Raw genomic sequence first — 18,687 nt, forward strand, 5'->3', positions numbered from 1 at the left:
AATGAGAAGAGCAAAACAGAAAATATAACACCACAGACTACTGGTTTTTTTTTAAAGATTCAGCACACCCTTAGAGGCAGGCTCTTCAGGGTTGGGTGAGACATCTCCAGTGGAGTGCAAGTTGGGGCTTTGCTCTGTCCCAGAATTGGCAATCCATGCCTGCTCTGCACTTTGCAAATCTGTAGAAACAAAGACAAAGAAATGACCATTAGCTGAATGTCATCAGAGACACCTCAAGACAGAACAGGAATCCTATTCAAGGTTGGCTCTATTTTTAACCCATTTGCAGGTCTTTTCAACTGAAAAAATATGAAAAAAAAATCGAGACCAAATTAATGCAGACCCGCTTCTTTCAAGTAAAAACGACTCAAGTGTACTCTTTATTTGTTTTAATATTAGTATGGAAAGGATAGTCTTCGCCTCTTTTACTTCTTCTTCTTGGTTAGAAGAATCGAGGAATAAAAGCTGCTTGCTCTCTTGCCGTTAGACAAGATGACATGAAGTCTACGACAGTTTCTAACTAACTGGGTTGTAGGGAACTTGCACTTACAGGTACACCTCTTCCACCAGGGGCTTGCCTTCCAAAATCTGCAAAGGCTGGAGTAAAGTCTGGTCCTCGAGGTAAAATCCGAGGATCCAGAGTTCGCATTGGCAATTTGGGTTGGTTGATCTGCACAAAGAAACAAAGGAAAGCTTAACACAAGTTCCAGAGCATTCAGTGCCATGAAGATAAAAACTTAGACTGAAAAGTTATGTCAGCTGAAAAGACAAGCACTGGCTTTTTGAGCCAGTGGGAGTCCGAACTGAATTCTGATAGATTCTCCTGGGCTAGCCACAGAGCCCTTGGTCAACAATGGTTTTTTGGTTCCTTGGGAATAATTAGGCCTACAATTCCCAAGGGGAGGCTAGACAATCAGTGGATTGGTTCACTAGACACTTAGGGCCAGTAGAATGGCACAAGACAAGCTATTGTGAGAACTTATGAACTAGGGCCAAAGTTTGGAATCTTTTTCCAGGATCATCAAAGCACTTGCCTCTAAGAAACCTGATATTGCTCCTTTTGGTTTTGATGCTGTTGACTTATGGTTAGTAAAGGATGTATTCTGAGGGGACAACAAATCTCAAAAGGAGATAAGTTTCACATATGATGACTCATTTAATTTTCTTTCTTTCTTTTTTTTTTTTTTTTGGTTGCACCATGCCCATTGCGGGATCTTAGTTCCCTGACCAGGGATTGAACCTGGGCCCTGGCAGTGAAAGTGCCGAGTCCTAACCACTGGACTGCCAGGGAATTCCCTATGATGACTCAGTTAAAATCTCACTTTGTCTGCCATGTTAATCGGAGATATCTGGCTTTGTATAGGCGTAAAATGTGACTATAGACTCAGCAAAGCTAAGTAGCTCAGTGAGAAATCAACTCATGGTTGGCCAAAGTCAGAAACAGATAAAGCAGGAAGACAGGAAGGAATATCTTCTAAGATGATAATCTAATTCAGTGGGAATAACAAAACTTGCCCTCTGAGGTACTGAAGTAGTTTCAAATTAGTACCACCAATCATTCAACTGTCCTCATGTTAGTACCTAACAGAGAGGACTCAGCAAGAGAAATAAAAAGATCTGTTGCTATAACAGAATAAAATAATATAAATAAGGTCTGGAAAGGCAGCTGCTGGAAATCCCAATAAGAACTGGATCTCATTCTGTAACAAAGTTACCATCTACACTTTAATTAGGGATTAACAGTTCCTCTATAAAATGAGAGCTTAGTCACCAGAACTGGTTCATCATTGATTTACATGAAATTATTTGGGCAGATATACACCTGACTTTACATTTTTTAATTTAATAAACAGATGAAATAAACACTGACTGGACTAATTTTCTGTATGCACCATTAAGAACAGATGTAAAGAGAAAGGGTGCCTATTTATTTGCACAGGTTAAAGACTAATCCTCCTATTAAGTATCTCTTAGGGAAATATTGAGTTATACACTATTTGAATTACGTTAACTCCCACTTAAGTTTGATCTGCCAAATACTTTCCTAGGTTTCTGACCTAACCTTAATACCATTCTAATTCCCTATTGAGGTTTTAGAACAGTGGGGAAAGATAGGTATATTAGCCCAACACACACGGTTTCTACCACATCACTAGGAAACAGCCATAATAAGCTGACAATAAATTTTAAAACTTTACCCCTCAAATATGAGACAAACCCCACAGTTACTGTAATCTATAATAAACCCAAAACCCAACAATGCTTAATTAAACATTTAATTCAAATGCCATTTGGTCTAACAATTTCTAAGAATTGCTCACACTTCACATATTTGCACTGATAGTTAAAAACAGTTCCCACCAAAAAGACATAGCTTTCTCTGAGTGCTCAGCTTACCTTGTCAAGAACCACATCACTGATGGGAGGCAGGCCCTCTGGTTTCTGAATACATGCTGGCATGAACTGGAAATCCAGCAAAAACTCCCTGTTATACTGCTTCTTGCCTTCAGTATCAGCAGGCTTCCAGGATTCTAAAAAGAGGAATGCAGGCAGACAACTGTCTATAAGGTCATTATATGTATATCCAGTAAGAGTATAAGCTGATTGCAATATTTTACTTTATCTCATCAGATACAAACAAAGCCACCAAGGAAACACTGAGCTTCAGTCGGAAAATGTCATATAAAGAATTAAACTGTTATTTGTTCTTTTATCCCCTTCTGGATACCTTTGAATAGTAAAGTAATCTGAAGTAAGGTGCTATAGGAACCATTTCATTTATACATTAAGCAGCCTTTGGTCAGGGACATGTAATAATCCTCATTAAATAAACTACCAAGCCTTTTTTTTTAAAATACAATTTTTAAAGGTTATACTCCATTTGCAGTTATTACAAAATATTGGCTCTATTCCTCATGTTGTACAATATATCCTGTAGCCTATCTTACACCTAATAGTTTGTACATAATAATACTCTTGGTTTCCTGGAAAAGAAGGATACTTTGTATGTTCACTTGGAAATGTTACTTTGGAGGGGAAAAAAAAAAGGTAAAAGGATGTAAAACACAAAAGCAAATAACTTATTAAAGATTCTGAAAGGTCTAAGCAGTCTATAGATTATTTTCCGATTACAGTTTAATCTGAAGAAAACAAAATAATGTACTTGCTTACTGAGCCGACTAGACTGGAAAAGCACATATCTTTGTCCAAAAATCTTGTCACTAAACATATTCTTAGCTAATATTTTTAATATGAATTTTAAATTAGTTCTTTGCCACAGCACTTACTTTGCTACTATTACTATTGTTTCAGCTATCATTACTCACAATCCTACTATCATTATATAAAGTTGAAGAATTTCTTGAAATTTTTATTGGATAATAAAAGCAAGTCAGTTTTTTCTTTTAATTAACAAAACACTCATCAAAATCAGGCCCCAGATCCCTTAATGACAGGACACTGGATCCTTCTTTATATTAGTGGTTCCTAATATACAGGTCATATAGACTCACTGATGGTCTGTGAGAATTTTACAGATATTTTATTACCATATTATATTTATTAAAATATATACAGTTTATTAGGATCTAAATTTTAAATTGCCCTTTTCCTCAATTACTGCTAGTGTATATTACTGGGGCAAAGGGCAGTTAGTTGATCAATATAGTTAGGGTCTATAGTTGTGCACTTTTTCCTTGCCAAACTAAAGGATAAAAATATAATTTATACAGTCCTAAAAATGACAATAGTACTTCAATCCCTGAACAAGGATTGGTGGTAGCCCAAGTGCTTGGCAGTATAAGCCTGGATCTTTAGAAGAAGTGTCAGTTTATTGAGCTTTAAGTGTCAGTATACTGAGCTTTAAAACTTTACCACTCAAATCTGAGCCAAACTGTAATCTATAATAAACCCAAAACCCAACAATGCTTAATTTAAACATTTAATTCAAATGCCATTTGGTCTAACAATTTCTAAGAATTGCTTAGAAATTTAAACAAAATTTACAATAGCCTAACCTTACAATTTCATAAAGCCCATTAGGAGTACAGTTCACTGGTAGTGTTTTCACTAAATATAAGTGATCAGTATATTAAGGTGGGATCGATCAATGGCTTTCAAACATTTTTGACTACAACTCACAGTAAGAAATATAGTGATTTCATGACTCTGAGCAAACACACACATATAAATGAAATTAAAAGCTTAAAAAAACAATACTTCCCTTAGTGCATGTAATACACTGACAATTTTTATTGTATTCTTCTTTTTAAAAAATGTTGGTTATAACTCACTAAATTAATTTCACAACCTATTAAATGGGTTAAAACCAGAAGTTTGAAAAACACTGGTCGAGATTATTTCTGAGGCCTGATATTTTACATTCAAACACTACCTCATGCAGACGTCACTTTAGATTTGGCAGACTAAGAAAAACTTTTCACCTAACCCAAATTTTCTACCTTTCCCCACATGTCCACACCAAATATCCATAAATCTCAAAGTCAACCATGGTTTATATAGTATTAGAACAGAGGTTTAGTGCATTTGACGGTGTCTAAAGGTGAAAGATCCTCTAGGGTTTATCACATATTTCACAGGGCACCTCCCGCACCACAGGTGCTTAATAACTTAGTCTTACTGCTTCCAACTGCCTCCTGGAGTTCAGCTCTACAGAGTGAGTTCTATCAACAAACTAAGTTCAAGGTTTGTGAAATGACAAGTACACTATCTCAAGGAACATGGCCATCATATCTGAAATATCTCTTTCAATTAAAATGAAATTAAATTTCTCTTGTCGAATTCTACCAACCTAGCACTGATTTCCTTTGCCAGCTGCTCCTCCAATGCCAGTGAAAGCAGAATACCAGCATCAGATATCACTTCCGCCAACATAGGACTCTCTGGATTTGCTAGCTACTAGCGCCCGCCTGCTGATCTATTCTGTAAATATTACATTGTGATGAGCCTCTTCCTTCCACCCAATATTTCTTCATAAGGAGGCAACATTTCTCTAAGTTGCAGTAGAGTGAAGGAGAGAAGGAAAGACATACACAGGAAGACAGGGATAAACTTACCTGATTTAAATGGGAATGTGACCCCTTCGCCAGAACTATCAGTGAAGCCTGAATTAGCATCTATTCCTTCACCCTCGGAAACACTCTCAGCACCATTACGTACAGGCTCAGCTTCTTCTCCATTTTCTTCCACAGTTTTCACATTTTGTAGGTCAGAGGGGTCTCTTTCAGGATGAAACCCTTGGCTCATTTTATCCTGTTCAGATTCAAGTACTTTGTCACCTGAAAGCTCCTCTTCTGCTTTAGGCTAAAGCATAAGTGAACACAGAGGTTATATTCTTTTCACTGTGTGTAAATACACAGGAAGACCCACACTTATCCCCTCAAAAAGCATAGGAAAACATGTCACTCAAGATAAGGATGTCTGTGTTCAGCATATGGTACTAAAATGGTAAGTTTATTTAAAACACTTTTCTCATTTCATGTCCTGGGATAAAGCAGACAATTCAAATGGCTACTGAAATGCTTTAACATGACTAATGAAATCTAAATATATCGAAGGTTAAAAAGGAAAGAACTGTTAATCCTTGGAACTTGATGGACATGAAAGAGTTCTAGTCAGAATCTATATCAAGCACTATTACCCTTGCCACTAAAACTCAGCAAATATAAAAAGAAACACACTAGAGGGTATTTTTTGGCTGTCCTCTGGCCGTGAAATAGAGTTCAATGAATAGTTTAAAGTATGTTGAGTCCCACAAAGCTGACTGACCATCGCTCACATTTAACAAGGAGGACACTTGTTAGTTAAAATCTATTTTGTTTATTGGTTCTTAGAATTCTCTGAGATTGTGACCTTGTTCAAATTATACATGGAAAAATGCTTGGAATATATTCCTCCAGGGAGAAATCTGGGTTCCAGTGCATCCTATTTTTAAAAGGCAAAATAGAATTAAAGTTATTCACCAGATTACTTTTGACCATCTCAGTTTCAGATCCAAAAAAAAAAAAAAAGTAATTCTTAAGGGCCATATCAGCCCTCAAAACTCTCTGAGGCAAAGGTCTCCTGAACTTTAAGTCTTTCTTTTTCAAAGGGAAGCACACTGAAAACAATCCTTTGGAAGAAGCTCTCAGAGGAAACAGCAATTTACCACAAATTCCAGTGGATAAATTCACACTAGGAGAGCCAAATTAGAGGCTCTATTGAATTGGCTGAACAAAAGGATGTCATATATACCAGGAAGTAGTCACCCCAACTGATTTATGAAAAAAAAATTTTTTAATTAAAGAGTTACAAACCCTACTTTGTTATTAAGTATTATAACAGATATGATACTAATAAATTTTCTTCTACTAAAATCAGATCATGGGGAAAAGACACTAAATTTTAAAATGTTATCAATAGAAACAGATGATTTTTAGGCTTTGTTTCTAAAATGGAAATAAAAAGTTCATGCAAATACACTCCCTTCTCTCTCTCTCTCTCCCCCTTGTTCTTCCAACAGGAAGAGCACAGAAACCATCAAAAGAAAGACAGACATAAAAATTCCAAGAAAATAAAAGACGAAAATGATTTATTTTTATAAAACATGGCAGAAAGTGAGGCTTTTTTTTTTTTTTTTTTGCGGTACACCTCTATAACTTATTGCCAATTCTTACGCCCTGATAACCATAATGAAATCACTCCCATGAAACATTTTAGTGGTTGCTATGGGACTAACTGTGACATCAACAGAGCATCATGTATGAGCAATGACAGGACAGGGAGAAGTAACAAAGGCGTAATGTGAGCTGCCTGAAGGGGGTAAGAATTATAACTAGCTAGAAAAGTTTTATGAAATAAATGCATTTAAAGTTATTTTAAAGTAATTTCTACATTTTAATGTTATCATCTTAAACATTCAATGAAAATTATTTTAATAAAGTAAATATAAGAAGAGCTCAAGAAGAAAAAAGCAACATAGAGATTGTTTATATTACTCTTCATTAAAAGCTTCAGTACATAAGACTAAGGATACTGAGATTAGAGCCTATGAAATTGGTAGAGCACGCCTTAGGATTAAATCTGCTCTTGATTCTTCCTCACATCATGTCTTGGACCTGGTGTGTGGTATCCTACAGAGAAGTCTAGCATGGCTTAGTTCAAAGAGACAAACCATATGTGAAAAGTTATATTCCTGGGATGCAGGTAAAAGACAACAGATTGAAAATCAATTTCCTTAAAATATATCTGATGATTTCCACCAGCACTGCTAATAGGTATTTGCAAATAACCCTGTTTTTAAAAAACCAGATTAGTCTTCCCATCTGCTTAATATAAGGGAAAAAATTAAACAATACTTATTTTTGCCACTTGAGAAGAGGTATTTTGAAACAGAGACAAGAATTCAATGAAATTGAACACGCTATTAACAATCTTTAAAAAATTCTGTAAATGGATTAAAAAAAAAATCAGACCCTGAGCTTGATATATTTGCTTGGAAAACAGTATCTCAAGAAAAAGTTACAAACCCACACTTGTTTCAGGAAATGGCACCACTGTTCTGAAGATGAGCTGAAGAGATTTACTGCTGCCCCTTACCTCCGATTCTGCCTCTAACACCTCTTCACTGGTTCGGGTCCGATCTTTTGGTTTCTTCCACGTCTTTGGTGCAGTTATAGCTGTCTGAGCTGAAACAGAAAAGTAGACTGCCATTGCTTCCCACTGCAAAGTTTGGAAATATTAGGTCTAAATGATACCCGTGTTCAAATTTAGCAGAAAAAAAGAGGGCTTCCTCCACACTGAGGAGATAGATGGATGATAAAGTGAAGAACTGAGTAGCTGTGTGTGGCCCAAAGATTGCAATGGCAAATGTCTTAGGCACAAATTGGTCACATCAGTTCATATGGCCTTCAACCAGTGGCCTAAGTTCCTCCTATTTCATGGTTAGGACATACTGAGGTACATAATTCAGTATGAGGTGAGCATCTATATAAGAAACTGCCCTACCAGCCAATTCTAGACTTGGGCCTGGTTCTACTGTTAATCAACTATGTGATCATAAGCAAGTCACACTTCTCAGGCACCAGCATATTCAACTATAAAGTATAAGAGTAAGATTAGAAGATATCTAAGGTTCCTTTAAGCCACAAAAATATTAAATTCCAGATTCTTGTTTTTTTCTTAATGATTTTTTAAAAATTTTATTTATTTTTGGCCGTGTTTTGGGTCTTCGTTGCTGCGCACAGGCTTTCTCTAGTTGCGGCGAGTGGGGGCTACTCTTCATTGTGGTGTGTGGGCTTCTCATTGCAGGGTCTTCTCTTGTTGCGGAGCACAGGCTCTAGGTGCACCGGCTTCATTAGTTGCGGCACATGGGCTCAGTAGTTGTGGCTCATGGGCTCTAGAGCGCAGGCTCAGTAGTTATGGTGCATGGGCTTAGGTGCTCTGAGGCATGTGGGAACTTCCTGGACTAGGGATGGAACCCGTGTCCCCTGTATTGGCAGACGGATTCTTAACCACTGTGCAACCAGGGAAGTCCCCAGATTCTGTTTTAAAAAGCTTTCTAGGGACTTCCCTGGTGGTCCAGTGGGTAAGACTCGCATTCCCAGTGCAGGCGGCCCAGGTTTGATCCCTGGTCGGGGAACTAGATCCCACATGCATGCCTCAACTAAGAGTCCACATGCTGCAGCAAAGATCCTGTGTGCCGTAACTAAGACCCGGAGCAGCCAAAAGAATTAAATAAATAAACAAACAAATAAATAGATAAAAAAGCTTTCTAGACACCAAAAGGATACTTTGATTCAGATTTCATTAGATAGGCAGCACTTCTACAACATTCATTTCTCACTTCACATCAATACTGCTGGCCTACCCTTTTATACTGCTGGGGTGAAAATTAAGGAAGAAACAGATAATTTTTTTTTTCTTTTTGGCTGCGCCACACAGCTTGCCAGATCTTAGTTCCCAGACCAGGGATCGAACCTGGGGCCCCAGCAGTGAGAGCACCTAGTCACAACCACTGGACTGCCAGGGAATTCGCAGAAACATAATTTTTATTGAATTATTCTATTGTACCAGAAGTTTTGGATGGAAAGTTAAGCTTACAAAGGATTTTTAAAAATTTATTTGGCTTACAAATTCCACAAAATCATTCAACACTTGGATGTACAATTTAATGATAATTTAAACATCACATAGCAAATAGAATATATTAAAAGGATCCCACAAAAGGAATCAACACAAAGCTGAAGGGAACCATCTAATCTGATTCCTTATAGAAATAAAAGATCTCATTGAAACTAAACCAACTAATCTCTCTGGGGCAGGTTCAAATTTTTTTGGAAGAACAGTAGAATATAAACACTCACACTGGTCTGGGGAACAAGGAAAAGGAGACATTTAACCATCTTCTCAAAATTACTGCACCATCATAAAAATACCCTGTAAATCTCCTTTGTTACACACACCTCAAACCAATTTGTCTTTAGCCTTCCCTTCACAGACCATAAGGAACAATAAAGCATTATTAGACCAACTGTTATTCTTCCTTTGCGGCCTACCAAGGTAAATCATTTTCTCAAAGTATGGAACTCAGATTATGGTAACTATGGGTGGGTTTAAATTCGCTGTTGCCTCACAGTCTTATGATGAATATGTATATTCATGTATTCATGTATGTGGTATGTGGTGGTCTCTTTTCAATTTTTATGAATCTTCTGATTTTATATAACCAGTCCATTTTATATGCATCTCTCTGAAATGCTTCTGATTAATTCTGCATCCACAGAAGAATCCTTTTTAAGAGTTATAGAGAGTCTGAGGAAACTGTACATTTAAATTAACATTTTGTTTCATATATGCATGAATTCAGCTCTAATTTCCATTCATGGAAAAGGGGAAGACTACTTTCTGGAGGATTTGTTAAGATGAAACACAAACTCAGGAGTAGTTTCCTCTAAACAAAAAAAACAAAGATGTAGACAAACTTTTCCTTCAAAACTGTATCAGATGTACCCAACCCCAAAACATTAAACATTTCTTCCATGGGTAACATAACACATATAACATGCTTTTTAAAAATTAGCTACGTACACAGCAAGAACTGTTACTCTGTTCAAGTGGTTTAAGTTTTGATTTAAAGCAGTAATTCACAAAAAGAGCTGAGAGAAAGCACACACCTCTTTAGGAGATACTCAGTCCTTTAACAAACTGGACACAGATACACAGCTAGTGTCTAGTGAGATTGTGATATACAAACCCTCTCCTACCATTACTGATGGAGACGTGCAGTAACCTTTGGTGTGCTAGAGTAGGGAGAAGAAGAGGTAGGCGACAAGGGAGGGAGGAAGCAAGGGAGGGAGAGACACAGAGACAGAAACCCCAACTGCCAGATTTAAAGGACAATTAATACCAAGTTAGCTAGAAGAAGGGAAGTAAATTTAACATACTGTCTCAGATTTGTTCTTTCCTTTCTAGTCCATTCCCAATGCCTATACCTTAATTAGGCCCTTACTACTGCAATGATTTAACAAGAGATAGTCTCAACTCACTGCCTCCATTTTCTTATTTTAACATATCATGTGCAATACTGCCTGAATTATGGCCTCTCTAAAGAATTGATTTGATTGGTTATTCTTCTACTTAAAATATTCCTTAAGGCATCATCCATAGTGCCAAGCAAGGCTAGGCACTTACACAGGCTAGGCATTCAAATTTGTTGACTGAACAAATGACAGCAGCTCTCTGTTAAAAGAGGTACTACCAACATTCCCAAGACAAAGACAAATTCTTTCCCCCTTGTCTTGCATTAAAGCACCACAGGAAAAGTGACAATCTCTGGATGAGATTCATAATTACCTGAATTTAGAGATGCCTAAAGGAGCCTCCCCAACTCTCCATAAAAATTCAACTCTTAGAGGCACACTGAATTTCTACTACGTTAAAATACAGAATAAGTAAATTCCAACATTAGAGCAATGCTATGATTTCAAGATTTTTGCAAATTTTTACGTTATTGAAAGGAAAATGTTTTCCCTCACAGCTCTTTTTATGAAAGGACTAATATATAAATTCTGAAAAACATGAGGGACACAGACAAGTTGAATCACTGGGTTTTAATAAACAAACGGGATCAAGAAACTTGCACAAACCTCTTAGATAGCCTCATCCACCAGAGGGCAGACAGCAGAAGCAAGAACTACAATCCTGCAGCCTGTGGAACAAAAACCACATTCACAGAAAGATAGACAAGATGAAAAGGCAGAGGGCTATGAACCAGATGAAGGAACAGATAAAACCCCAGAAAAACAACTAAATGAAGTGGAGATAGGCAACCTTCCAGAAAAAGAATCCAGAATAATGACAGTGAAGATGATCCAGGACCTTGGAAAAAGAATGGAGGCAAAGATCGAGAAGATGCAAGAAATGTTTAACAAAGACCTAGAAGAATTAAAGAACAAACAAACAGAGATGAACAATACAATAACTGAAATGAAAAATACACTAGAAGGAATCAATAGCACAATAACTGAGGCAGAAGAACGGATAAGAGACCTGGAAGACAGAATGGTGGAATTCACTGCCACGGAACAGAATAAAGAAAAAAGAATGAAAAGAAATGAAGACAGCCTAAGAGATCTCTGGGATAGCATTAAACGCAGTAACATTCGCATTATAAGGGTCCCAGAAGGAGAAGAGAGGGAGAAAGGACCTGAGAAAATATCTGAAGAGATTATAATCGAAAACTTCCCTAACATGGGAAAGGAAATAGCCACCCAAGTCCAGGAAGAGCAGAGAGTCCCAGGCAGGATGAACCCCAGGAGAAACACGCCAAGACACATAGTAATCAAATTGGCAAAAATTAAAGAAAAAGAAAAATTATTGAAAGCAGCAAGGGAAAAACAACAAATAACATACAAGGGAACTCCCATAAGGTTAACACCTGATTTCTCAGCAGAAACTCTACAAGCCAGAAGAGAGTGGCATGATACACTTAAAGTGATGAAAGGGAAGAACTGACAACCAAGATTACTCTACCCAGCAAGGATCTCATTCAGATTCGATGGAGAAATCAAAAGCTTGACAGACAAGCAAAAGCTAAGAGAATTCAGCACCACCAAACCAGCTCTACAACAAATGCTAAATGAACTTCTTTAAGTGGGAACCACAAGAGAAGAAAAGGATCTACAAAAACAAACCCAAAACAATTAAGAAAATGGTAACAGGAACATACATAACAATAATTACCTTAAATGTGAATGGATTACATGCTCCAACCAAAAGACGCAGGCTTGCTGAATGGATACAAAAACAAGACCCATATATATGCTGTCAACAAGAGACCCACTTCAAACCTAGAGACACATACAGACGGAAAGTGAGGGGATGGAAAAAGATGTTCCATGCAAATGGAAATCAAAAGAAAGCTGGAGTAGCAATACTCATATCAGATAAAATAGACTTTAAAATAAAGAATGTTACAAGAGACAAGGAAGGGCACTACATAATGATCAAGGGATCAATCCAAGAAGAAGATATAACAATTATAAATATATACGCACCCAACATACAAACAGCTCAATACATCAGGCAACTGCTAACAGCTATAAAAGACGAAATCGACAGTAACACAATAATAGTGGGGGACTTTAACACCTCATTTACACCAATGGACAGATCATCCAGACAGAAAATTAATAAGGAAACACAAGCTTTAAATGACACAATAGATCAGACAGATTTACTTGATATTTATAGGACATTCCATCCAAAACCAGCAGATTACACTTTTTTCTCAAGTGCGCACAGAACCTTCTCCAGGATAGATCACATCTTGGGTCACAAATCAAGCCTCAGTAAATTTAAGAAAATTGAAATCATATCAAGCATTCTTTTCTGACCACAATGCTATGAGATTAGAAATCAATTACAGGGAAAAAAAAAAGTAAAAAACACAAACACATGGAGGCTAAACAATACGTTACTAAATAACCAAGAGGGGCTTCCCTGGTGGCAAAGTGGTTGAGAGTCCGCCTGCTGATGCAGGGGACGCAGGTTCGTGCCCTGGTCCGGGAAGATCCCACATGCCTCAGAGCGGCTGGGCCCGTGAGCCATGGCCACTGAGCCTGCGCGTCCGGAGCCTGTGCTCCGCAACGGGAGAGGCCACAGCAGTGAGAGGCCCGCACACCGCAAAAAAAAAAAAAAAAAAAAAAATAACAAAGAGATCACTGAAGAAATCAAAGAGGAAATAAAAAAATACCTAGAGATAACTGACAATGAAAACACAATGATCCAAAATCTATGGGATGTGGCAAAAGCAGTTCTAAGAGAGGAGTTTAGAGCTATACAAGCCTACCTCTAGAAACAAGAAAAATCTCAAATAAACAATCTAACCTTAAACCTAAAGGAACTAGAGAAAGAACAAACAAAACCCTAAGTTAGCAGAAGGAAAGAAATCATAAAGATCAGAGCAGAAATAAATGAAATAGAAACAAAGAAAACAATAGCAAAGATCAATAAAACTAAAATCTGTTCTTTGAGAAGATAAACGAAATTGATAAACCATTAGCCAGACTCATCAAGAAAAAGAGGGAGAGGACTCAAAAATATGAAATTAGAAATGAAAAAGGAGAAGTTACAACAGACACTGCAGAAATACAAAGCATCCTAAGAGACTACTACAAGCAACTCTATGCCCATAAAATGGACAATCTGGAAGAAATGGACAAATTCTTAGAAAGGTATAACCTTCCATGATTGAACCAGGAAGAAATAGAAAATATGAACAGACCAATCACAAGTAATGAAATTGAAACTGTGATTAAAAATCTTTCAACAGGGCTTCCCTGGTGGCGCAGTGGTTGAGAGTCCGCCTGCCGATGCAGGGGACACAGGTTAGTGCCCCGGTCCAGGAAGATCCCACATGCCGCGGAGCGGCTGGGCCTGTGAGCCAGGGCCGCTGAGCCTGTGTGTCCGGAGCCTGTGCTCCGCAACGGGAGAGGCCACAACAGTGAGAGGCCCAGGTACCGCAAAAAAAAAAAAAAAAAAATCTTCCAACAAACAAAAGTCCAGGATCAGGTGGCTTCACAGGTGAATTCTATCAAACATTTAGAGAAGAGCTAACATCCATCCTTCTCAAACTCTTCCTAAAAATTGCAGAGGAAGGAACACTCCCAAACTCTTTCTATGAGGCCACCATCACCCTGATACCAAAACCAGACAAAGACACTACAAAGAAAGAAAATTACAGACCAATATTACTGATGAATATATATGCAAAAATCCTCAACAAAATACTAGCAAACAGAATCCAACAACTTATTAAAAGGATCATACACCATGATCAAGTGGGATTTATCCCAGGGTTGCAAGGATTCTTCAATATACACAAATCAATCAATGTGATACTCCATATTAACAAATTGAAGAATAAAAACCATATGATCATCTCAATAGATGCAGAAAAGGCTTTTGACAAAATTCAACACCCATTTATGATAAAAACTCTACAGAAAGTGGGCATAGAGGGAACCTACCTCAACATAATAAAAGCCATATATGACAGACCCACAGCAAACATCATTCTCAATGGTGAAAAACTGAAAGCACTTCCTCTAAGATCAGGAACAAGACAAGGATGTCCACTCTCACCACTATTATTCAACATAGTGTTGGAAGTCCTAGCCACGGCAATCAGAGAAGAAAAAGAAATAAAAGGAATACAAATTGGAAAAGGAGAAGTAAAACTGTCACTGTTTGCAGACGACATGATACTACACAGAGAATCCTAAAGATGCCACCAGAAAACTACTAGAGCTAATCAATGAATTTGGTAAAGTTGCAGGTCACAAAATTAACACACAGAAATCTCTTGCATTCCTATACACTAATGATGAAAAATCTGAAAGAGAAATTAAGGAAACACTCCCATTTACCATTGCAACAAAAAGAATAAAATACCTAGGAATAAACCTACCTAAGCAGGCAAAAGACCTGTATGCAGAAAACTACAAGACACTGATGAAAGGAATTAAAGATGATACCAACAGATGGAGAGATATACCATGTTCTTGGATTGGAAGAATCAATATTGTGAAAATGACTATACTACCCAAAGCAATCTACAGATTCAATGCAATCCCTATCAAATTACCAATGGCATTTTTTATGGAACTAGAACAAAAAATCTTAAAATTTGTATGCAGACACAAAAGACCCCGAATAGCCAAAGCGGTCTTGAGGGAAAAAAACGGAGCTGGAGGAATCAGACTCCCTGACTTCAGACTATACTAACTACAAAGCTACAGTAATCAAGACAATATGGTACTGGCACAAAAACAGAAATATAGATCAATGGAACAAGATAGAAAGCCCAGAGATAAACCCACACACCTGTGGTCAACTAATCTATGACAAAGGAGGCAAGGATATACAATGGAGAAAAGACAGTCTCTTCAATAAGTGGTGCTGGGAAAACTGGACAGCTACATGTAAAAGAATGAAATTAGAACACTCCCTAACACCATACACAAAAATAAACTCAAAATGGATTAAAGACCTAAATGTAAGACCAGAAACTATCAAACTCCTACAGGAAAACATAGAACACTCTTTGACATAAATCCCAGCAAGATCTTTTTTAACCTACCGCCTAGAGTAACGGAAATAAAAACAAAAATAAACAAATGGGACCTCATGAAACTTAAAAGCTTTTGCACAGCAAAGGAAACCATAAACAAGACAAAAATACAACACTCAGAATTTTCTCGAGAGAAAATATCTGCAAATGAAGCAACTGACAAAGGATTAATCTCCAAAATATATAAACAGCTCATGCAGCTCAATATTAAAAAAACAAACAACCCAATCCAAAAATGGGCAAAATACCTAAATAGACATTTCTCCAAAGAAGACATACAGATGGCCAAGAAGCACATGAAAAGCTGCTCAACATCACTAATTATTAGTGAAATGCAAATCAAAACCACAATGAGGTATCACCTCACACCAGTCAGAATGGGCATCATCAGAAAATCTACAAACAACAAATGCTGGAGAGGGTGTGGAGAAACAGGAACCCTCTTGCACTGTTGGTGGGAATGTAAATTAATACAGCCACTATGGAGAACAGTATGGAGGTTCCTTAAAAAACTAAACATAGAACTACCATATGACCCAGCAATCCCACTACTGGGCATATACCCTGAGAAAACCATAATTCAAAAAGACACATGCACCCCAATGTTCATCGCAGCACTATTTACAATAGCCAGGTCATGGGAGCAATGTAAATGTCCACTGACAGACGACTGGATAAAAAAGATGTGGTATATATATGTACAATGGAATATTACTCAGCCATAAAAAGGAACGAAATTGGGTCATTTGTAGAGACTTGGATGGATCTAGAGACTGTCATACAGAGTGAAGTAAGTCAGAAAGAGAAAAACAAATATCGTATATTAACGCATATATGTGGAACCTAGGAAAATGGTAGATGAACCAGTTTGCAGGGCAGAAATTGAGACACAGATGTAGAGAACCAAGGGGGGAAATGGGGCAGGGGGGGGGTGTTGGTAAAAAAAAAAAAAAAAGAATTCTTTTTTACACTTCAAAAAGTTTAACATAGTCCGAAATAGGAAAATCTACAGAGACAGAGAGCAAATTAGTGGTTGTCAGAGGCTAGGTGGGAGAATGGGAATTACTGATAGTGTGGGTACAGGGCTTCTTTTTTGCACGATGAAAATATTCTGGAAGTAGACAGTGGTGATGATTGCACAACTTTGTGAATGTACTATAAACCACTAAATTGTACACTTTAAACATGTGAATTTTATGGTATGTGAATTACATCTCAATAAACACATTATTTTAGAAAAATTAAAAAAAACAAAACAAAACAAACGGGACTACATCAAACTAAAAAGCTCCTGCACAGCAAAGGAAACCATCATCAAAGTGAAAAAGCCAACTGACTAAATGGGAGAAGATATTTGCAAATCATATATCCAATAAGGGGTTAATATCCAAAATATATAAAGAACTCATACAACTCAACCACAAAAAAGCAAACAAATCGATTTAAAAAATGGGCAGAGGATCTGAATAGGCATTTTCCCAAAGACAATATACAGATGGCCAACAGGCACGTGAAATATGTTCAACATCACTTATTATCAGGAAAATGCAAATCCAAACCAAAAATGAGATATCAACCACACCTGTTAGAATGGCTACTATTGAAAAGACAAGAAATAACAGATGTTGGAGAGGATGTGGAGAAAAGGGAACCTTTGTACACTGTTGTTGGGACTGTAAATTGTTGCAGCTGCTATAGGAAACAGTACAGAGATTCCTCAAAAAACTAAGAATTGAGCTACCACACAACCAAGCTATTCCACTACTGGGTATTTATCTGAAGAATTTGGAAACACTAATTTAAAAAGATATATACACCCCTGTGTTTAATGAAGCATTATTTACAACAGTCATGGTATGGAAACAACGTTAAGTGTCCACTTACAGATGAATGGAAAAAGAAGATGTGGGGTGTGTGTACACACACACACACACACACACACACAAACGGAATACTACCCAGCTATAAAAAATAATGAAATCCTACCATTTGTGACAACATGGATGGACCTTGAAGGCACTATGCTAAGTGAAACAGTCAGACAGAAAAAGACAAATACTGAATGGTTTCACTCATATATTTGGAATATAAAATAAACAAACAAAATAAAATCAAAACAAACTCACAGAGGGCTTCCCTGGTGGCGCACTGGTTGAGAGTTCGCCTGCCGATGCAGGGGACACGGGTTTGTGTCCCGGTCTGGGAGGATCCCGCATGCCGCGGAGCGGCTGGGCCCGTGAGCCATGGCCACTGAGCCTGCGTGTCCGGAGCCTGTGCTCCACAACGGGAGAGGCCACAACAGTGAGAGGCCCGCGTACCGCAATTAAAAAAAAAAAAAAAAAAAAACAGAAACAAACTCACAGATACAGAGAACAGGTTAGTGGTCACCAAAGGGGAAAGGAGGTGGGAAAAATGAGTGAAGGGGGTCAACTGTACGGTGACAGACTGTAACTCGATTTGTGGTGGTGATCACTCTGTAGTGTATACAGTTGTAGAACTATAATGCTGTGCACCTGAAATTTACATACTTAAAAAGAAAAAAAAAAGGATACTTTACTACTGGTAAGGGAAGGTCTCAAGTGCATTGTCACAGGGTTGTACATAAGGAGTAGAACGTTCCAATAATGGAAAGAGTGCAAGGTCCCACTCTTAACACCCAGTTCCAATCCTTTCTCATTCCTGTCTCCCAGCCCCAATGTTTTATTTTTTTCCCCACCCGGCTTTGAAATCCTAAAAGCTGGCAATAAATTATTCTGATTATATCATATTCAAGAATTTTGTCTAGAGTTTCTTGAAGTTGGGGATATTATTCTGTCCTTTTGTTCTTCCACAGATCCTTGTGAGAATCTAGTAAAATATGATGATTTATTTAAGGAATAGGGTTAGAGCACAGAAGAAACCCAGGTGAGAGAAGGATTAAGTTTTTACCATGGAGATGTAAATAAACTGGAAAAGAATAATTATGGTGATAAAATATGTAAGAATGATAGGGTCATTAAGAAATGTCAAAGAAAAGAAACACTAGAGTCTAAGTCTGCCAGTGTTTTTCCAGCATC

At 37.5% G+C, this 18,687-nt stretch overlaps 1 protein-coding gene across 17 annotated transcripts in view; it reads right to left on the bottom strand.

Annotated features, from left to right (window-relative positions):
* Nucleotides 1–18,687, bottom strand: part of EIF4G3 (eukaryotic translation initiation factor 4 gamma 3) — a gene marked incomplete at its 5' end in the record, with an annotated part of 186,105 nt that overhangs the window by 85,352 nt on the left and 82,066 nt on the right. For 14 of the 17 annotated variants that reach the window (XM_079696725.1, XM_079696723.1, XM_079696719.1 and 11 more), the window contains 4 exons: nucleotides 551–670; nucleotides 2,398–2,531; nucleotides 5,076–5,322; nucleotides 7,597–7,685. In XM_079696725.1, the coding sequence (XP_079552851.1) occupies nucleotides 551–670; nucleotides 2,398–2,531; nucleotides 5,076–5,322; nucleotides 7,597–7,685 (590 nt within the window). Of the gene's footprint in view, nucleotides 1–68; nucleotides 180–550; nucleotides 671–2,397; nucleotides 2,532–5,075; nucleotides 5,323–7,596; nucleotides 7,686–18,687 lie in introns of all 17 variants that reach the window. The other 3 variants (XM_079696716.1, XM_079696730.1, XM_079696727.1) reach the window with 1 other exon arrangement.

This window comes from Hyperoodon ampullatus (genome assembly GCF_949752795.1).
Source record: "Hyperoodon ampullatus genome assembly, chromosome: 2".
Lineage (NCBI taxonomy): Eukaryota > Metazoa > Chordata > Mammalia > Artiodactyla > Ziphiidae > Hyperoodon > Hyperoodon ampullatus.